The sequence below is a fragment of the Corvus moneduloides genome, chromosome 2 (genome assembly GCF_009650955.1).
Source record: "Corvus moneduloides isolate bCorMon1 chromosome 2, bCorMon1.pri, whole genome shotgun sequence".
Classification (NCBI taxonomy): Eukaryota; Metazoa; Chordata; class Aves; order Passeriformes; family Corvidae; genus Corvus; species Corvus moneduloides.
This window is the reverse complement of record NC_045477.1, coordinates 105,457,586-105,479,816: the sequence shown is the minus strand read 5'-3', so window position 1 is coordinate 105,479,816 and position 22,231 is coordinate 105,457,586. Positions and strand designations below refer to the sequence as shown.

The following is a 22,231-nucleotide window of genomic DNA, read 5'->3' as shown; positions in this document are numbered from 1 at the left end:
AAGAACAGTTTAGAAGCTTATGAACCGCTGTACTACTTAACGATTATTTTTATTTCACATTTTCTTTTTCATTTGTAAAATACCTCAACTGCACCAGTTAGAATACAGGCTTCTTTAAATTCATATTTACAATTACCTCAAGCTCTTTGGTGCGTGATACAGCTTGCTTGAGTTCCTCCTTTTTTGAATTAACAGCAATGGCTTCTTCATGCAAAAGCATAGCTTTCTCTGCAGGGAGGATTACAAATGCTGAATTAAAATTAGTAGAGTATTACAGTAAAAAACTGTATCAGCAGAAAACAGTTTTAAGCTGCTAAGCTCAAAATTGAATTGAATTTAAGACATAAAAATGACTGAATGTCATAGACACGCCTTCAAAATTAAGTAAATCATGCTGTATGTATAAATGTATACATATGCATATACACATTTAGAATTAAGTAAATCGAATTCATATGCCTGTGACATATCATTTCTTACATGTCCCTAACTTAAAAGTCTGTTATCTGTTCTGGCTCCCTTCCGCAAGCTCCAATTAAACATCTTGTGCACAATAAATGTCGAAACTGGCAACTGTTCCAGGGTACACTATCAGAGTCCAGTTAAAGCTTGAATGAGCTAGTAGGACTTCCGAAGGAAATGGGACACTGAAAAACCAGGAATGCTTTGCAGCCTCTGTGCAAAGCAGCAGTGTATGGTTCCCACTGCATTCTGGACAGCAATGAGTGGCTGAACTGTCACTGTTGCTGAACTGCCACCCGTTGTGATGGCTTTTCTGTCCCTTGTACCATGGAACACCAGGACCATTCAGTAACAACAGTGGTTTGGCATATGACAGTAAAAGTTCTAGAGATAAACAGGTACTTTATCAACCTCAGACACACGGTTACCTTTATTTTTTTTCTCGTCTTCAGTAACTTTATTGGTTCTGGCTATGTATTCTTCTTTTAATTCAAGCTCATATCTAGAAGCAAAAAGAATTATGTATTTCCAAATGACGTGTGTGCACACATGCACAGGCATTTGTGCTAATTCCATTCTTTCCCAAACTAGACCCAGACTACCCTACACTAGAAGAAAAATACATATCCTTACCTTACATAACTGTGCATACATCTGTACTCTCCTGTAATCTCAAATGCACATTAAAAATACTTTGTAATTATTGCTATTATCAGGCAAGCACTTAAATAGTAACGCCATGTTCTCTTACCATTATTAACCATACTAATGCTATGGTTAGAAATAGTCACGCAGTTATTTATTGACAAAATTAACTATTGCAGAGCCACCCAAATGGTTGGAAAGGGCCCTGCCAATCATCTCATTCAACCACCCCCTCAAAAAGCCAGACTATCGCCACCTGTACAGCAGGGCAGCTGGGGCTCTTCCTGGCCAAGTCCTGAAAACCTCAAAGGACATATATTCCACCACCTCCCTGGATGATCTGTGCCAATGCTGCACTACTCTTCCAGTAGATTTTTTCCTTATGTCCAAGTTAAATCTCCCAAGCCACAACTTCCAGCCCCCGTCATATGAACTGAAAGGTCACATTTGAGAATCCAGTAACTATCCTGACAGATTTTACTAGTTTCCAGTTTCTTCATGACTTTTTTGAACTGAGGAGCCCAAACCTGGGCATGGTATTCCTAGCACAGCCCTCCCCAGTACCTTTAAAGGGATGCTAAGTTCCCTCAGCCTGCTGGCCATGCTGCTTCTAGACTTACCCATCATCATGCTGTTTGCCTTATTTGCCAGAGCATGCTGCTGGCTCATAATCAACCTGGCATTCACTGTAACTCATCCACCTCCTCTTCAGAAATGCAGCTCCTCAGCCAATTCCTTTTCCCCATTTATACAACTTCATAGGACTATACTCTGTCCCATGCACAGAGCTTTGGAGTTTTCCTTGTTAAAATTCCTAAGATTTGCACTGGCTTGATTCCCTTGTCAAAGTCTGCCTGAGCTGAAATTCTGCCATTTTTTGTGGAAATGATTCCTCTTAATTAAGCCTCATGTTCAAAGCTGAGGATGCCCTGTGCCCACATCCAGATGAAGCTGTTGGACAATAACAATAATAAGGGCCTCAGAACTGGCCCCAGGGGTTCTCTGCACACCACCAGTCACCAGCCAGACACTGAGCACTGCCCAGGTTCACCACTATTCAAGCCCAGTAGTCATCCAACTGTGCCGTTCCATTGTAGTGGAATTTACAGGAGCTAAGAAAGCATTTTACATGACTGGGACATAATTCATGGTTTCAGATATAGCCAAATCCACCCTCCTGCATTTCTGCAAATGGTGCAGACCATTCAGATCCTTCTCCCAAATACAGCATTTAATGTTTACTGCAAAAAAAAAAAAAAAATTGATTTGCTAGCAATCCTCACTACTTCCATACAATAAATAGTAGTTCTTTAATACTTTTCATTGATGATTTGGGAAAAAAGGACATGGATCTTGTCGTTCTGAACACCTGCAGCATGCCTTAAAATATTTTGTATGTTGATAAAATAAGCCAAGCAGCAGTTTATCCTTAAAATGCTTTGCTTCTCCTCATGTACTGAAAGGACTTTACAATCACTATTTGTAACTAGCTGTTATAGACTAGATAAAATAAGATACCAAGGTGAGTCAATTAGTTGCATTTCACTGTTCTCTAACAAAACCATCAAATTCTGAGGGATTATTTTTATCAAAACCTACTATCAACATCTTTGCTCTTTAATTTAAAGACCTACAAACACAGATTATACTGCTCACTGGCTTGCAATAAAAAATGATGATACATCAGTCATTTGGTTTAACTGCCTGAGACAGGTTCATGACACGGCAAGAGCACTTGTCTGCACTGAACTATCAAGGAACCCTTCGAGTGACCAACGTACTACAAGTACAATAGCAAAGTTAGGATATACCCACTGCAACACCCCAAAAGAAGTCACATGTTAAGACCAGGTTCGGGCACAAGGTAGCCAATAAAAGAGGGAGATCTATATCAGAGAATTCCTCTTCAAAAATGGGAAAGGGTGAAGGTAAGAGGCAGTCTGTCTGTACACTAGTGCGTCTCTCACTCCTTTTCCAAGACACTTGTAGCATCTCTTTAACGCTGATTTCCCCTTCACACCTCTTCTGCATTCATAAAATGGTCAGGCCTTTTAACTGTGGTCAAAGGAAGTAACTAATACTGCTTCAGATCCTCTTGTCTAAGCTAATGTCACATCTCTTTTCCAGCTATTGACACAGAATTTAAACTACAGCAATAATATAACCTATAACCAAAAGAGAATTATTTCCTATAGCAAGCTTACTAGCAAATAGCTAAGCAGTAATGTAAAAAATTCAATCTGACTAAAACAAAAACATAAATGCATATTTTCAAAGTCCTTGCTTTGCTATGCTTTTAAAGAGATCTTATAGAGTTTATTAATCTGTTTTTGTAGGAAATACCATGTGTCCTATTAGACACAAAAGAAAAATTTACTTTAAGAGTTCTGTCTTCAGCTTTTGGTCATATGTCTCCTCTATGTTCTTCACAGCAACCTCACGACGCCGAAGTGCATCTTCTATAGCTTTATTTTTCTCCTCCTGAACTTTCTGGGTGCTGAAATATCCAGAAATATACAGACAATGACGAGTTATAAAATCAAATCTTTAGTCTGGGGTTTTGTTTCTTTTTTACAGTAACATTTATAGACATCAAAGGGTGATGTGCTGCTTGGAATACTGTAGCAATTTGAAATCATCATCAGACTCAGTCACTGTAGTTCATTAAGAACACGGAGATGTGACAAAAACTAAATTGCCCTACTTAAAATTCAGTACCAATCAATTATGCAGCTATCCCGGGTTAACCCTGGCTCAGTTTCCCACACCAGAAACACTTCAGAGGACAGAGTGCTGAGCATGCTATTCTATCAGCACCCTCTGCTGGGTTGATAAAAAACCCAGGTTTTTTTTAGCACGATACTCATTTTGCTATGGAAAACAGATGACAAAGTAACAACATTAAGTAGTAATGAAAGTTTAGCCAAAAATGGCTGTTACTTTTTTTATTTAATGAAAGGAAACTGATCTTACTGAGGATCTTATTACGTAACAAAAAATCCCAAAAAACCCAAAAAAAAACAACCCCAAAACATAGGGCTAATGAGGCAAAATATTCATGTATGTATCTCGTGAGTGTTAGGGATACATACTGTTTTGTTTGGGGGTTGGGTTTTTTTAATTTAACCACTTGAAAGTAAACATCTGTTTCCTTGCCTCCAAAGCAATGCTGAACTGTTTTGGTTGGGCAAGGTGGAATAGAAAAAAAACCAGAAACATCTTTTTGTATGGGGTATCCCTGCTAATAGAGACAGTATACAATACTGCTCAAAACATAAAACATAACTTCTGGGATATATAATCTATTTCAACATCACAAAAGCAGAAACACCATGAAGCATGCTTTGCAGAAGCATCATTCAGCATTGTACACATCCTTCAGCAACTTACATTTCAAATGCCTCCATCCTTTGCTTCAGTTCAGCCTCCCTGGTCCTTATGGCTTCAATATCTTTCAATAGACTTTGTCTCTGAGTGTACACTTCCTTTGCTTCTATCTGAATCACAAAATATTGTCCTTAGTTTTACTTCACACTTTATACGGTATTTACTGTTTAACACATTCGAACTTATGAGGATCCTCTTCAGGGACTGACTGAACTTATTTCCATAAATACCATTTATTACAGCCATTATATGAAATAACATCTAGAATCGACTTTAAGTATCTTTTTTTAATTCCCTTTCTACTTTCACTCAAGAGTAAAAATGTTCTAGATGCAGTCACTTCTGCCAACCCATAAACACTCTTCCTTTAAGATATAGCACTGATTAAAACTCATGTAAAAGGAAAAACTGTTTTAGAAAATTACAGAATAAACATGTTCAAACACTTGACTTTTTTTTAATAAACAGGTTTTGTATGCTCTTCACAAAAATGTAACTGAAGAAACAAAATACCAAAACTCACTGATAAAACATGAATTAAAACTGAAACTGAGTAAACCAACAGCTTTTCAGTTTTTGCAGTTTAATTTATAGAACTCATAAAAAACTGTAAAAGGGATTCTCCAAGTGATGAACATATTAACACCAAAACCCACGTATCTTCCTATTAATAAAAATGGCTTTTTTTGCCCTTAAGCACAAAAGACATTATTTCTCTCAAAAAAAAAAAAATCTAAGAAGAAAATTATGACTTTGCCATATGGACCTTTATATCAACTTTGAAAGCTATGTGCATTTGACAGTGCTGACAGATTCAGCTGCTGTTCCTGGTACAAAAAATAGAGCAGTTTCTCAAGCCACATTTCCTGGACATAAAGGCATCACAGTGAAGGGTTAAATGACTTGACATCTTTAATGTAAATATACCTGAACTCTGTTAAAAGAATCCCCAGGTAAATGAAACAAAGTTCTCAGTGAGTGCAGAAGCTGATAAGAGAAATCAAATATTCATACACAATACTTGACAGCTGTGTTGATCTAGTCATTGGTAGGGGTTTTTTTAATTACTGAATTAATTTCATGCCCACAGAATAAGACTGAGAGCATAACATAGATGTATTCTTGTCAGCTTCAAAGGACATAACCATGAAATAAATTCATGGCATGGTGATAAAATGTTTAATATTATAATAATCTATATAGAGACCTGCACAACTGCCTTGTTAACCAATACCACGTGTTCTCAGGGAAAAAAACAAGACAAAGAAAGCCATAAAACCACCACATCAAAGCAAAAATATGGTAACATTTGTGGATGACTATTATTTGGATAGGAAGGTCTACTGCAGATAGCAGGGAGGTGGCAAGGCAAACAGGCAAGAGAAGAGAAACTGTTCTTTCAAAAACTGAGAAGTAACAGTTTGAGATCGGGATAAGCAGTTGAGAACTACATACAAATTATTATGTGCTGTAGTAACAGTTACTACCCTGGCAAAACACCAGGAGTTAACAGCCCAAAGGAATAACTCATCAACACAAGTGTTCAAAGAAATGAAATGAGATGCTACCTCATGGTAGGTAAAGATGGTGGTTATTCATAATATTCAATACATAAACAGAAACAGCTTATCTGTACCATACAAGCTATTTATTCCATTTAGAGTCTTCTCAGCTGCTAAAAGAACTTGAGTGCAACTAAAAGCTATGTTCAACTTTCTGTGAAAAAAAAAAACCAGTGATCTGAATTCAGCAAAATTATTAACAGATTTAAAAGCATTTCCTACATTTAGATCCCAGCTTGCAGAACTATTCCTTTTCCAGCAATCTCTACTTAGATGTCTAACCATACTCATTCTTGCAATTGCCAAATGCATTCCCCTAATTTATAAGAACAAAAGTGAATTCTAAGTTTTCCCTAATAAGACAAGCAAGATCTGAAGGTAAATCTCCCTAAGATAAAAGAAAGTCTAACCAACTCACTGAATCATTTGCAAAAGGTTAGGAAAAAATATTTGGAACTTTACCTCTTGTTGCTTTTGAAGTCTCTCAATAGCATTCTTTTCACGAGAAATCAAGGCTTCAGACTTTGCTTGATGCGTCTTCTCTAACTCATGGCGCAGCTCAGAGATTTCTTTCTGGGTCTGCGCTTTCTCCTCCATTTTAATCTTTGCTATTTCAACTTCTTTAAAATGTTCAAGCTTTTACATAAAGGAGGAAGAAAGGGTTAAATAGGGCCATCTTCAAATCAACAAAGACAATTCCTCCTAAGACAATCCAAAATTTCACCTCAAAATTCTTGTTAGGAAATGATAAATTGATAAAAATTAATTACCGTGATAACAGTATCTTAGCAGCACATACTATCTGCATATCTCACATCGTTTTCATGTATTTACCTGGCATCCCAAAGCAGATCTTACACGAAACTATCAGCTTTAGACAAGAGCAGAACAGAAGCCTATGAAGAAAACTGCACTGCAGGAGTGATACTCTGCTTGGAATTAAGGAATGGCCACAGTTTAACTCCTTCTCTGACACTGTCTTTATTCTTGTCCCTTTCCCAAAGAACCACTTTTGACTAGTGATACCAGAAACAGCAGAAACAGACCCACACCCTGAGTTGCTCAGAAACCAAGAAATTCACCAGGATATAAAAAAAAAGTGCCAGAAATGGAAAAAAATGCAGAACATGTAACTTCATCTAAAGAAGGTTACAGAAAGAGAAGTCCTGATTCACTGACTTCTAAGCACAACTGAAAAAAAAGTAAATGCACACAAACAGGAAAGCACAACCTTGGAACTACACAGAAGAATCGCTGGGAACATGATTCCACACAGTGTGTGAAGGACAATATCTGTGAGAGCAAATGGGATTATAAAGAATTACAATAAAAATTTGGAAGAAAATGGAAAGCAAGCATACAAGACAAAAAATGTGAGGAAAAACTGAGCAAAAGAATAAAAAGAGTATGACAGAAAAACTGTGAGACTGGAGAAAAGATTAAAGAATGGAAAAAGCAGAGTAGGAATGTCTGAACAAGGAATTCAGGTCTGTGGTCATAAATTTTGTGAAAAACTAAAGAAACAGTGAGACAGTACAGCATTACTTGTATATATACAAATTTGATTAGAAATGTCGTACAGTAATTCCCATCATGTTGCTAAGTAATTCATGTAAAGCTAACTGAATTTAGAAGAGATTTACATCTGGTTAAGATTCCCATCTCCTTTGTTACAGCTGGTTTGCTTAAACTGATACAAACTTCACAACACACAAATTAACATGCTTTACATACCAAAAAAGACAGAGCCAGTTGGGGAATAAAGACTAAATGAAGAATGAAGGTAAAAGAGAGTTTTAACACTCCATCCTTCTACCCATCTGACTGAAAAAATGGTGACTACACTGAGTTCTTCAAACAGTTTATATCAGCTGAGTGCCTTTTAAAGTGTGTGGAAGAATTCTGATTATCAGATTATCATTTTTATATACCAATAAACTACTGATCTTGACAGAAATTAGTGAAAAAATATATTGAAATGTGAAACGCAGTTGATTTATTTTTTTTCTATCCAAAAAAAGTGATGATCTTGACAGAAATTTATGGGGAAGAAAAAAATATGTATTTAAATGAAATGCAGTATATTCCCTCTGCTCCATTTTTCAGACATAAGGATTATCAGAGGATTATGTGACAAAATTCTAATCTTATCTCTAAAATGAAGGAAAATTCTCTAGAAGAGCTGTCTTCAATTATAGGAAGAAAAAAATCAAAAATTATTCATAATACTGTCTGTTATGACTTTAGTGTTTCTGTGCAATGCTTTGAAATAGAATGCAAATTCTCATCAGTATTAAAAATTAACTGTCTGTCAAGCTACACAACAGTAACTCATACCTTGCAGAGGCTATGCATCATATTGAAATTCAAGCATCAAAATCTTAACTGGGAAGGAAAATTAAAATTGTGGTATAAACATATCTCCATAAAACAAAATAATCAAAGAGCAGACAAAATTTACCAAATTAAGACAATCAGAGTAAGTAAATGTTGTGCTACAAATTAACATCAGAATAAAAAGCTTAACATTCTGTGCACATTTAACAAGAAAAGGGGATGGCAAACATACATGTTATATCATCAAATTAACAAGAGATATTGGATTAATTTAGCCTTTTGTGCTTGTTGTAACTAAGGATTAGATCTTTTCTTTCAATTTACCTTAAGTATTAGAAGTTTGCAACATGTAAAGTCAAAATTAATAAACGTCTCCCTCAGATTCATAAACCAGAGTTATACCTTTTGACGCATTTCTTCTTGAAGCTGCTTCTCTATTTCTTTTCTATATTCATTAAGTTTTACTTCTAAAGATTCAAATTTCTGATGCTGAGGATAAGAGTCTGCAAACTGCTCATCAATCAGCTGAAGCTTCTCAGCTATAAAAAACAACACATCCACCATAATTTAAAAACACTCACTGCAGTTACCTTACCAAAGGCTGCAGGAACCTCTCTCTCTGCAGGACATTCTTCAGCTTATCCAAGCAGCACTATCCTAGAAAGACTTGTGTGGCACAAAAGCAGAGGCAGCACAGAAATGCCATTTATCTGCTTTATATATACGTATATAAACATAAACACCACATATACCTAGGAGAAGGCACTTGGCTGTTTAGGCACTATTTGTGGTATTACATACTCATTCACCCTCTTTTACCATGGGCGGACAAGAATTTCCTTTTGTATGCAACTTTTAGCTTTTTTGTATTAATATATTAATAACAGCATGCATATTATAAATTCAAGAACTCCCAAGCTATGCCTAACTTGCTCAAAGAGACCATGCATTTACAATTCTGTTCTCCAGAACATATTTCAACAAATAACGTTACAGTCCATTTGTCAAAGGCCTTAGCTAAATGCCTAAGAAAACACACAAATGATTTTAAAAAAAACTCCTATCCTGATTTTGCTTTATTTTAAGAAAATTTTAAAATTCCATGTACTAGTGACAGACATGACCTTTCCTCATTATAACTTTAGGCTGCATTTGAGTAAGTAATGAAATAACATCATTCATACAAAATCTATATAAAGCTATACCATACACCAGTATGAAAATACATGGGGAGACTTGCCTGCACTTACCAAGAGATTCTCTGAAAGGAGGCACTGAGGTGGTCTGAGTTTCTGTGTTAAGAGTTTCCCTATTTAGATGATGCTCTGTAAGTCCGATTAAAATTTGCATAAGGAAACCTAGCAAGATCCAACAGATAAGTTAGTTCTGATTTCATACCAAAATGGAATTTGAGCCTGTAATTAACAAAGCAATTTTCAGTGTACAAGAAAACCTATCTGATTTACAGAAAGAACAAGTATTTCTGTAAAAATCAATTCTTGTGAACAATTACGGTTTTATTATAAGCATAATCCAGTCCATCTCAGTCAGCAAAAGCTGTACTTTTGGAACTTTTCCTCCCATCCATGTCTCTTGACTCCCAGGATCAGTTGAGAGTGAAGATTGTTAGTACTTAACCAGGAGGCCTATAGGCAAGAAGGGTTTTTGAAGATCAAGCTCCTTTAGGTAATACAGTATAGTTAGGTTTCGTCTTGTAGATGTAAGAATTATTTCTTACACAATACAATGGAAAGTCAATTAAATCTGTAACTTTTGAAGTATATTCTGCAAGCTAATACAATGTTATAAAGGCAACCCAAAACCTGAGTTTTCCAAAGTTAGCATGAAAAGCTTCCAAAGAACATTATATTTAATACCTCATTACAGATTTTTCTCATATTTCTATTGTACAAGTAATTTATTTTGTAAGTGAATGTTAACAGTTAATCCACACCACAAATACGAGATGGATAATCCTGAAATACAACATTCATCATCCTGGTGTACTGCAAGTTTCAAAATCCGACTAAATCCAGATTACTCCTACCCACACACACTCAAGAAATCTGATTTTTTATTGCTCACATCTTAACAAAAATGAAGCTAACACAATTATCCTTGTCTGCATCACACATGTAAACATTTTGTACCTTTATTTTCCTTCCGAGTTCCTGAAGTCTGTAAGAAAGAAAAGAAGTTTTAGCCAGTCTATTTTCATCACCACTGTAATTTAAGCTTATTTTCAAAATCAAAATAACTTTACCAGGGATTTGTAAAGACTGGATTTTGGATTGATCCTCATCAATTGAAGAAGATCTTGCATAGTCCACAGCTTTGGGGAAAAGAAAGATCATTTGGAAAAGGTTAACTAATTTAAAATAATTTCAAGTATGCAAACAGCACTGTTTCACAGTTGTAAATGTTTTTTCCATTTGCAAAAGATCAATTTACTGCCTGTAAAATCATTTCCAGAAGCCTGCTGTTCTGCATTTACTTATCTTCACTACTTCAGACATAGGGCAGCCAGCATGTAGCTTCACCATCAGCTGAAGCCGTGAAAAGAGTGTTTTGTTCCCTCCCTACCCCAACATGTCCTTGCTACTTTCCTTGTCTCTTTTCTTGATTTATTATACTAATCAGATGAGCTCACTAATCCAAATGATGATTAACTACTCACCAGGTCAAAAAATTCATTTTCAGTTAGAAACAACTTCACCCTATCACACACTTAGAGAGAAGCAAAGGGAAGGGAGGGGAAGGACTGCCCTTTTCAGCCACACTTTGTAGTTACAACAGCTTGAACTGACCAGGAACCACATTTTCAGGGAACAGAATGGCCAAATGACCTTTCATCAGGTTCAGTTCTCAAGAGCTCTGCCACACAGATTGTGGCTGCACCTTTCCAGAACAGCATCATTAGCTTATTGCCAGTTTAAAGTATTCATGAAAATGACCCTGAATGATGGAATGTTTTGCGGAGGTGCTCAGAGGCTGTACTTATCTTTGTGTTCCGTATCACAAAAAAGGATTTTTTCAATTGTTAGAATATGACAAGCCCCAGAGAGCAAAGAGACATCGGGGAATAGGCAAAATACTGAACTTACCTTCTTCTTCTCTAATCCACTTTCTGGAAAGAAAACAGAAAGTGAATACTCGTAGCCACATCTCTCTAGATGATCTGCCACCAAACTGTTGGAAGCAGTGGTCAAAAGTGAACTGTCTTCACTTGGAACCATCCGTGGCTGAAGTTCTCCACTCAAAATTGGGTGCATTAGTTCATGGATTAGCTGGTTTCGGAGCTGTGTCTGATACAGAAAAAACCATTGTATTACCAGTTTACATGTGATTCCATGAGAGTTTTAATTTTTCAAAATCCACAGGGAGCCTCAGTTTACTACAGAACGCAATAGGGCAGACTAATTTTGGCAAAAACTAGACACCACGCCTTTCTTCAAAACCCTCTAGTGGTGGATACAGTGAACCCTGACTTTCCCTCAAATGTATCAAAAACAGGACTGAAAAGAAGTTCCCAGGCAAGAGCTCACATAAACACCACTCTAGGACCCCCAGCTTAATTTTCAGATCATTGCTTTCCTGTTTTCCTTCCCTTTGGCTTAAATAAAGCCTTCCTGATGTGGCATCCATTTCAGGTGTTCTTGGAACCCTCACTGGTCCTCTTTTGAGTCTCATATCAAGAAGCTGCTCATGCCATCACAAAAGTAGATGTCAAAATAAACAAAAAATTCAATGTCTTTACTATCATTTATTTTATACGGAAGCAAAAGAGTACTAACCAAAAAGACCTACAGTCACTAATAATAATTAAATGGCATTTTAAAATTATTTATTTGCATTCTATGAGTTACAACAGAGAAAAAAGTAACCTAAAATCAGAAGATCTCCCCTCCATAAAAGGAAGAAATAATTGTTTTCATTATACAGTTATATAAATTGTTTATACAAACCACTTACAGGAAAAGATCATGACACAAATAGTGTTCTAAGCTTTCAACAACAGGTATGCAACAGTGACACAACTGAATAAAGAGGCAGTGTTTTACCAAAATGCAACAAAATACTTACTGAAACTTAACAAAGCTGGATCATCAGACTAGCCTGATATTTTAGCATGGTTTTCAAGAAAAATTAGGCTGACAACAGAACGACAGAGTAATCTGAACTGGAAAGGATCACTGAATTCAACTCTTGAACACAACTGAAAAAAACTGTTTTCCTTATTAATTTCTGAACTTGTCCAGTTTCAACCAACTTCAACAGAGCTGATGTTGTCTCAAAAACAACCAAGAACAGAAACCTCTTATACATCTTGTGGCAAAGTGCAGGTGGTAAGCACAGGGCTAAATCCCCATCCCTAGTATAGAAAAGGAATGCAGAAATAACTTTCCAGACAACTAAAACAAAGCAGGAAAACTGACTTAAACCGGAAGTCACCTGACAGAATATTCGTTAAGTTAAACAAGAAATGGTTCGAGCATTACAAGCTTGGTATGGAAATGAGTAACACAGAAACAAATCGTCCTGAACAATAAATTCTTGGCTATAGGATTATCGATGATATTTTTGAAATATTGATCTTGAGTTTTTTCCCCAATACATTCTCCTGAACGAGCAGACAGGGACAAAACAGATGAAGTAGTTTTAAAACAGAATTGTAGTATTTTAGAAGTATTCTTCATATAGCATGTTTACTTATCGTAGGCAATAAACACAGCCAGTGACCTAAGAGATCCCTTCCTATTTTATATTCTAATTTATTGTTCTCTCCCCTGCTTGAGGTTTTTTTTTTTTTCAAACATGGATATTTTCAAAGACCTAATACAGGCTTTTAACCTTCCTGAAAAAGACTCCGAGGCCAAGGCATAATGAAAAGCCATTCCGTTTAGGGAGAACCTTGTATATGGGGGGGGGAGAAAAACCCCAAACACAACACACCCCCCACACACACCCCGAATACTAACTAGGCTGTGGCGAAAATAGTACTTTGAGGGGAAGAGTACTCGGCATGGCTGTCAAGGCTCTCAATGTTAAAGCAGTACAGCGGATCACAGGGACCACCTGCTGAAAATAAAGCACACCTTAAGTGTGTCCAGTACGCCTCGGCTCTTAAAAGTCTGATACAGCCTTTTCCGGAGCTCCTCTTGGGACAATGTCTCCCTTTCAACCGAAGCCATCCTGCCCTACAACACCGAAACAAAAAGGGGCATTATTAACTCGCAGCTCGACCCACAGCTGGCGAGACACCGAGCGCTCTCGCCGCCCCCACCTCCCCTCAGCCCGCTCGGGCTTTCCCGGGGCAGCCTCCAGCTACCCACGGGGAGAGCGCCGGGGCCGGGAGCAGGGCCGGGGAGCGAGGCCGGGCTCGGGGCCGGGCTCGGCAGGGCAGGGCAAGGCAGGGCCGGGCTCGGCAGGGCAGGGCAAGGCAGGGCCGCTCCGGGCGCGGCTGCGGCGGCCGCTGAGGCGTCACGGCGGCGCCGGATGGGGCGGGCGCGGCGCTTCCGGGGGCCGCGGGCAGGCGGCGGACGGGGCGCGGTGCAGGGTAGGCGGCGGCCCCCCGCGGGACCCTACGGGCTGGGCTCCTTCTCCTTCCCCGCCTCCCTCTCCCCCTTGTGCCGAGGGCCCGCCCGGGGACGGCGGCCCCGCGGAGTCCGGCCCTTCCCCCGGGGACGCCGGCGGGCGGCGGGATGGTTCGGCCTTTCCGGTTATCTGTGGAGTGTCCGGGAATGGAGCCGTGGGATTGTCCCTCGGGCGCCGTGTGCGAGGGAGGAGGCGCCCGCCGCCTGCCGCCCTTCCCCTTTGTGCTCCTGTGAGCAGGGCCCGGGGAGAGACAGGCGAGGAGGTTCCATGGAGGCGGGTGCGATACGGCCTGGGATCGCTGTGGTGACTGGCGGCTCCCACGGGGTAAATCATCGGTGAGCAGGGCAGGAATTGGTTTAGGTACCTAGGTTCACTTCCAGGTCCACTTCCCAAGGATATTCTCCGGCTCCCCCAGAATCACAGAATCGGTCAGCTTGGGAGGGACCACAGGCATCTAGCTGGCCCAGCCTGCCCAAGCAGGGTCATCCTGGAGCACAGGACGCAGGATTGTGTCCACACGGTTCTGGAATAACTCCAGCTTCTCTGGGCAGTCTGTTCCAGTGCTCGGTCACACGCACAGCAGAGGTCTTCCTCGTGTCCAGGTGGAACTTCCTGGACATCAGTTTCTGCCCGTTGCCTCTTACCCTGGTGGCTGGCACCACCAAGAGCTCGGCTCCATCCTCTTGATGTGCATACCTTAATGTTCATCTTTCTTTAGCCTCTGGTAAATATGAATGGGAGCACGTTGACTGATTTTTAGGAGCTCTTCTACATGGATTAAGAGTTTGTATATAGACTCATCAGCATGTCTCTTTCTTATAAGGAGCACTGTTTTGAAGAATGTCTGGAAGTTTCTACTTCGTGATAGTTGGTCATCATGATAATCCCATATTTGAAATGGAATTTCTGCCTCCGGGAAAAGTAGAGTCGAAGGTGTGTTTTTTCCCCCTGTGAGACTCCTGTAATTCTTTTATAATTTTACAGTGTATTAGAAGCATGACCAGCATGTTGTTAAAAGTACTATCTACCGTTTTCAAGGTTTTTTAAACAGAATCTTTTTCATAGGGAGTAGAACTCTGGATTTCCGAAGTCTCTTAAAAAGTCTTTGCCAGATTATACTAGTTCTTCACAAAACACAGCTTCCTTAAACATTCCCTGCTGTATGTTATAGAATATGTATCTTAGTTTTGCTTTGGTAATTTCTCTTAGTGTGTAGAGGTTTTATAATAGCTGTTCATTGTTTAATGCCACTTACTTTTAAGGCATTCATATACAATAATAAGGTAAAGTAAGGAACATAAAATTGAAAGCTCTATCCATTCCTTTATTTTTTATGCTATAAAATACCTAATTTTTTAATCATCTTCATTAGTCATACTCACTTTTAAGTAGGAAAGTTTAAAACTTATATTGATAAATAAAGACTTTGAAAATGTGAAAATGTAAGACTACTCAATAAATAGTGTTAAGAGTGGAAAAAGAATAAATCTATCCGTAAGTGGTATTACATAAGAGAAAAAGCAGACTTCAAAATAAAAGTATGTGGATCTGTGAGTGTATCCAAAAATGGAAGTATGTGCTGTCACTGACTGGAACTGCATGGCATCATCTGTATTTTGAACTAGTGTCCCATAAAAGATCATAAATAAGGCTACTTGGACTAGACTTTGTGTGAGGATGTGTAAAAGCTGGTTTGAGAGAGAAACTGGGAGGTGAGAGTAGCAGTAACAGCATCCTGTTGTTATGGAAAATAGTGCAAGACTATTTATTTTCCAGTCTAATAAAAGCTTCCAGTGTGGTTTTGTCCTGTATCTCTTCTTGGCAGATGTCCTCTGGTGCTCTAGATTGTCTACAAAGTATATGGGCCAAACACTGTGATCACTCTCATGTTTATTAGAGGAAGAGATGTAATTTACATCTGCAGGCATGTATTTAATAATAGTTGCATGATGTTTTTCTGCACTAGGTTTTAGAAAAAAGAAGACCCCAAACCAAATAAAACAATCCTGTTACTAGGTAAACAACATGAGAAAAACAGAATCTTTAGGTGATTTTATCAGCATACCTGTCGTCTGTATCTCTGCTTTCTCCATCTGTCCCCCAGCTTTTACAAAATGTAACCTATGGGTCAATTTCTGCCAAATTTGACAGAAACGTTATAGTCCAAAAAATGCTACATTGTTGTGAATATCAGAAAAACAGATGTCTGCAAAGAAGAGAGAAAGACATATGAGAGCCTCTGCTGTGGAATAAGCAGTGGGACTTTGCCCATCAGTAAACAAAAGAATTCATGCTTGAGTTCATTCCTGAGATATAAATACAGGCTTTGCTGATTCTGTTGCTCTCAAGACTGGTTTTGTCATGATCTTTTTATTATGACCTCTTTTCTCCCTTGAAACCAAATACCATGACAACATATACTAGTTTCATTTACAGGATGGCACGTGACAGAAAAGCAGGCTATATGTAACATTATGTAACTTGAACACTGGTTCCATAGCAACTTGAACAAATTATTGTTTATATTTCATTTCTTTCACTGAATTACTAATCTGCTGTCTTCTGGAAATGCATTAGGATGATCATCGCCATCTCAACCAGTTCATTGCCCATGCTGCTCTTGACCTGGTAGATGAGAACATGTGGCTTTCTAACAACATGTATTTGAAGACTGTGGACAAGTTTAATGAATGGTTTGTTTCTGCTTTCGTCACAGCTGGACATATCCTTCCCTATTATCTCTTCTCGTATTTTTGTAAGAAAAGCCTTTTGCCAGAAAGAGGTAAGTTAGATAGAATGAGTTTGGCACAGATTTCTCTGGCTATTCACTATTATTGTCAGTCATGAGCTTCACGAAGAACTATGCTGGAAGGCACTGCAGCTGTTTAAAACTGGGAACAATTGGAAAGGTGGAGTTTTACCTTTGTAGGAGTTAAAATAGCATAATGATATGAGGAGCTCACATGGAGTAAAGAGGTATGAGAGGCTCTGAGCAAGCTTTTATGATTCTCTGTTCCCACCCCTTCGACCGTGCTAGAGAAGTGGCAGTGAACATGCCTGGTGTCAGTGACTCCAACGGTGAACATGCAGTGCCAAGGCTTGATACTATGTGCAGGTAGTCCTAGAACTGTTTGTTGTGAACCATTTGTTACATATAGCAAGTAACATTGAATGTCATTTGAACTTGAGGGGTATATGGCAGAGGTGCAGAGAGCATCATCCACATTCAGAATGACATCATTTTTAGAAGAGCAACCTTGGATAGAGAGGTGATTATTTTCAGATAGGGGGATGTTAAAATAGAAAGGTAATACTTTCCAAATTTCATTGCTTCAATTACTTCTTTAAATGCTTCCTCCTGTGAGTAACTGCTATTTCATGTGCAGCTAAACATTTTAGCTATATGCCAAATTAGGTGTAAATGCTTATCTCAGGATATGTTACATGTCTTTTTTTAAAAGTTTTATTCTCCTTAATTACTGTACATATGAGATTTTTAATGCTTCATGATGTAAGGCAAGAAGATGGAATTAAGAACTTCTTTACTGATGTATATGAGTTGTATATAAAGGTAAGAACTCATTTTTTTATGGTCTTGCTGCAGTACTTTTAAGCGTGTTCTGCTGTACATGCTCAGGCATGGCTGTATTAGCATATTTTCTCTTGGGACCCTGTGTAAGCACCCATGCAGGCCACATCAGCCAGAGCTGGTAACATGTGACACAAAGGCTGTATTTTCCATTAAACAAAATAGATTTTTCAAAATTGTTATAAACTGTGATTTTAGAATTCTTCACTTTAGTCCAGTGATTTTTTCTAGAATAGATTAGAATTGTTTGGGTAGGAAGGGACCTTAAAGACCATCTAGTTCCAACTCCCCTGCCATGGGCAGAGACACCTTCCACTAGACCAGATTGCTCAAAGCCCCATCCAGCCTGGCCTTGAAAAACTCCAGGGGTGAGGCATCAACAGCTTCTCTGGGCAACAGAGAAGTTGTGGGGCAACTTCTTGTGATGCATTTTGTGATAGTTTTATGTCATTAATGATGATAATGAAAGGACTGTTCTACAGAGCCTGGTAGCTTTGCTCTCAGAACACATAGCCCTTGTTCTCAAATCCTGGTGGTACTTCCACTAGATGGGGTCATGGCAAACAGTCATGGGAAGCATCACCACCTCAGCCTCCTGTGGGCACTCAGACGATCCTAATTTCCACTGGTGTGATGGATTTGTTCTGAGGAGCTGGTGCTAGGGGATGGCTCTGCACATGTATGGGGAGAATGCAAGGGCCTGGAAAGCAGGGACTGTTTAGGAGTTCTGTGCTCTTAGTGGCACTAAATAGGCTGAAAGCTAGTAGTCGATGTCACCTGAAGTGATATTTTCCAGGGCTGGGCATTGTGCTTACTGATGTGTTTTTCTTCTTTCCCCAGTTTGCAATGAACCCATTTTATGAACTCAATACTCCTATTCGATCCACTGCCTTTGAAAGGAAAGTCCAGTTCCTTGGGAAGAAACACCTTTTAAGCTGAATAAATTAATTTCCTGAGTGAGTGCTTTTCCCCTACTTTCCTGATTGTTTGAACTGTACTTCTTCTGGTTAGTCCCCTGCATGTTTGATATTCATCTTCTGAAGACTGACTAATTGGATGCTGAAGCAGCTTTTTCTTTTGCTGATATAGATCAGAACAGCCAAGCTTCTCTGGTTAAAATGTGTATCTCAAGAAGTTTCCTTTCATGTGGTATGAAAACAAAGTTTTAAACTGTCAGAAGCTGCAAAAGTACAAAAGAAGAAACTGAGACATTATGTGTTAATGCATATGCAAAGTGTAAGCCTCTGATACAGGGTGGGAGGAAATCAGACCTAAACGGAAAAGATGTTGCCAGACAGCTGGTTTAATATGAGCAAAAGGGACTTCTTGACTGTTTGGCCTAAGTGCTTAATTTTATTATAAACTTTCCTACTTGTATTCTTTCACTAGAGTACTCACTCTGCAGACTAACCAGACTAACATTACACTTTGTGGTAGTAAATCAGGCCTCTATTTATTAACATGTAATTGTATGTATATAAAGTGCTCAATAAAAAATTGATAGATCAGAAAAGCTCTGTCTCCAGTATTTCAAGAAATTTTGAGAAAAACCCTTTAAGTTTAAAAGCCTGTAATTTCAAATTTTCTGTATGTTTAGTGCAATACATATTTAGCTGCTGTGTTGCATCAACGAATGAAGTAGACCAGAACAACCAGATCTGCCCTGACATTAATTGTAATTCACACACGAAAAGCCCCAAACTAAATTTACATCTTTAAACCCATGGTTTTTTCCCGTTATTTCTGCAACTGCTGAAATTTTCTTCTTGTAAATGAATTTAGAGGAGGATATTTGAACCATGCAACTCTGTTTGTTGAGCTTTCAGAAAGGCATTTTTTGGCCTGTCTGGCTCCTATTCCATTGTAATAGGTTTTAGGAACCATTTTGTAAAACCTAACATCATTCCAAAAACCAGTAATCTTTAAATAGATCATTTGGCATATATATGTACCTAATACTTTGTTTGGCTTTACAGTCTTTTAAGCATTCTGTTCCTTTTTGCAGGAAATCTGTATAAGCTATCTTCTTGTACTTTTTTTTAAATGTCTGAAAAGTAATTTCCAAAGGAAGTGGTATGCTGTGCTAAGGAGTACATTTTGCATAGTCTGTATAATTAAGGGGACCACGTGTGTATGTGCTATAAGTGTACAGTCAGCCATCATTTCTGCACTTACTGCTAAACTGTCGCTGTAAAATATTCCATGAGAAAAAAGAACATGATATAGAGGTTGCAATATTTACCTTAAATAAAACATGGAATGATGTATGGATGCCTGTTGAGTATACTTGAAGTGATTTAGAAGAAAACTAGATAACCACAATAACTCTTATCTGGTGGTGTGGCCAGTGAAGATGGGAATACTTGTCTTTGCAATGTTACTGCATACAAACTGCATTGTACAGCACTTTGACAATGTCATGTGATTTCATGTAAATCACCTTTTTTTCTTCTGTGTACAGAACGGAAACACACTTGAGGTAAAGTGTTCTTGATTATATGATAAGGAGCCACTGAGCTGCAGTTATTTTCTGCCTCCTCCCCTGTAGCATGATGGTTGGAAAAATACTAACAGTTACAACTCACTGAGGAAATACTTAAATTAAATAATCATATACATAGCAGGAAGAAAAGGCTTGGCAAATATGAAGGATTAATGCTAACAGTTTCCACCACTTTTAGAAGCTGCATTTTTTATAATTGTATTTGTTGCTGCAGTAGAACATTAAGTAAAAATAAAAGCATTTTCTCTCTTGCCTGATTTCTGAAGGCAGTTAGCCAAATGTTGCCTGTTCTTATGCCCCCCTTACATCTTTCCCTCTTTCTTCTGAATATAGGAATTGTAGATGGGAAATGCAGTCTCAGGTCCACCTAGGCTTTATGAAGACAGACTGTTACTGGCCACAGGAATGGAAGAATTATGTCCTAGCTCATCATCTTTGTCATTAGAGAGTCTGTGGGTCAGGAGTATTGTCTTGTGATAGAACTATGAAGGGCCTTGGGGAGGTAGCTCCAAGTTCTCTGTACATGGACAAACACTTGTTTATGCTTTAGTTTATGATTCTACTCAGTCAGCTGGAAGACCACTAGCTGAAGTGATGGGTGAAATTTATCTTGTGATCAACTAAACTCACAAATTCACTCCAGGTCTGAAAGCTGCAGTTCCAGCATGCTTCACCGAACAGTTTCTCCATGAAGAAACACCTCTTTTGCAAGGATTATGTTCCCACCCTCTCAGGGGCTTAGGAGTAAGACTTCAAAGCAAAGTCTATTGCAGTACGAGAAAACAGAGATAATCTGCATTACGCAATAAAGACAATAAAAAATTTTATGAGTTAAAGGGACTAGAATTACCCTAAGTCGTTCAAAAATCAAGCATAAGGAGATGAGAACATTAGCACAAGCTAACATGAATCGACCTTAATAAATTTGGGCTGGAAATGCAACTCAGACTCCATGTTCTACAAGGTTCTATTACTGTTTAGGTAAGCTGTCAGGTGACTTGAAGTAAGATCCATTTGAGGTACGGAGCAGCTGTTGAAGCAGCTTATGTAAGCATTGATACAGTTTGCTGTGACATGAGCTGTCAGCTGTCCTAGGCAGTTTCTTCTGCCCCTTCCCATTGTGCTCTTTGTTCTAACAAGCATAGCTTTCAGCAGTCTAACCAATCTGCCACAACAGTAGTTTTTTCTCCTCATTTCAAAGGACACCTGGACTTTGCATACGTTACACAGTATGCTCTGTCAATCTACAGAGCTCCAAATACTGCTAACACAACCCCCAAATATTTGAGGTCTGTTAGCTCTTGAAACAAATCAGTGAACTGAAACATAAGCCACAAGTGCCTACCTTACATCCATATGGAATGATACAAAGCTTTTACAAAGTACAGAAATTAATGTTTGTTATTAAGCATTATGATTTTATACCTGTCACCTACACCTGCATGTCAGAAGCTTTTTGATTCTGTAGGCACTCAGTAGTTGCTCTCTGAGAGCACTTCCTGACCTAAACATAAATCCTATACTGTCTTATTTACTACATGTCTATGCCCCTTTCTTTACTAGCTACTTTTGTGATTAGTGTACAGTTGTGGTGTATCAGCTCCCAGGGCATGAGTAATGCACTTCTATGGAATTATGTTTTAACTTTATTAAACCTACTTCTCAGATGGAGGCTTGGTAATCATGATGTTACATGGAAAGGGGACAGATGGGAAAACACAGATGGATACCTGGGCACAAGAAAGACCACAGTGGTTCTCATCCTTCGTTTTTCCCTTTTAGCAATCTTATTTGAATGGTATCTATAGTACTCTAGTCACAGTATCTTCAGTTCCTGTTTTGTTTCAACCTTAATCTCTGCTAAAATGAATGTTAAAGGAAGCTTTAACTACTAAGGTAGTAGTTTTACAACAATTTCATGTCACTAGCTTGGTAGTCCCTAACACAAGCAATCTTAATTTCTAAAGCTTTTTGCTCTCTCATTAGCTAAGATTTTCTTCACAGATCTTTTCATTCATTGACTAGAAATTAAACATAACAGAAGTAGTTCAACCTATATTTAACTGCTCAAGGACTGAAGTTTAAAACACAGTTCAGTTGGTGTAGATGCAGGACTGCAAGAATGAATCAAACTTAGGAATGCACAAAAGG

General features: G+C 38.5%; 2 protein-coding genes across 8 annotated transcripts in view; one reads left to right on the top strand and one right to left on the bottom strand.

Annotated features, from left to right (window-relative positions):
- The window catches only part of OFD1 (OFD1 centriole and centriolar satellite protein), a 40,992-nt gene extending 27,186 nt beyond the window's left edge, over window positions 1-13,806 (bottom strand). For all 3 annotated transcript variants that reach the window (XM_032100660.1, XM_032100661.1, XM_032100662.1), the window contains exons 1-12: window positions 13,727-13,806; window positions 13,490-13,591; window positions 11,498-11,698; window positions 10,657-10,725; window positions 10,544-10,571; window positions 9,644-9,751; window positions 8,796-8,932; window positions 6,519-6,692; window positions 4,498-4,604; window positions 3,485-3,604; window positions 891-964; window positions 137-228 (exon numbers count right to left, since the gene is read on the bottom strand). In XM_032100660.1, coding sequence (XP_031956551.1) covers window positions 137-228; window positions 891-964; window positions 3,485-3,604; window positions 4,498-4,604; window positions 6,519-6,692; window positions 8,796-8,932; window positions 9,644-9,751; window positions 10,544-10,571; window positions 10,657-10,725; window positions 11,498-11,698; window positions 13,490-13,585 — 1,206 coding nt within the window. In that variant the 5' untranslated portion in view covers window positions 13,586-13,591; window positions 13,727-13,806. The remainder of the gene's footprint in view (window positions 1-136; window positions 229-890; window positions 965-3,484; window positions 3,605-4,497; window positions 4,605-6,518; window positions 6,693-8,795; window positions 8,933-9,643; window positions 9,752-10,543; window positions 10,572-10,656; window positions 10,726-11,497; window positions 11,699-13,489; window positions 13,592-13,726) is intronic.
- Window positions 13,807-13,892: 86 nt separating this feature from the next.
- On the top strand, window positions 13,893-19,848 carry TRAPPC2 (trafficking protein particle complex 2). Of its 5 annotated transcripts, XM_032100681.1 has the most exons (6): window positions 13,893-13,950; window positions 14,812-14,921; window positions 16,566-16,710; window positions 17,474-17,559; window positions 18,418-18,533; window positions 18,667-19,848. In XM_032100681.1, exons 2-5 carry the CDS (start codon window positions 14,829-14,831, stop codon window positions 18,514-18,516), a joined length of 423 nt encoding a protein of 140 aa, XP_031956572.1. In that variant the 5' UTR covers window positions 13,893-13,950; window positions 14,812-14,828; the 3' UTR covers window positions 18,517-18,533; window positions 18,667-19,848. The 5 variants fall into 5 exon arrangements, with proteins under 5 accessions (XP_031956572.1, XP_031956568.1, XP_031956571.1 ...); XM_032100677.1 differs by having other exon boundaries at window positions 18,418-19,848; XM_032100680.1 differs by lacking the exon at window positions 13,893-13,950 and adding an exon at window positions 14,058-14,312 and having other exon boundaries at window positions 18,418-19,848.
- The last annotated feature ends 2,383 nt before the right edge of the window (window positions 19,849-22,231 follow it).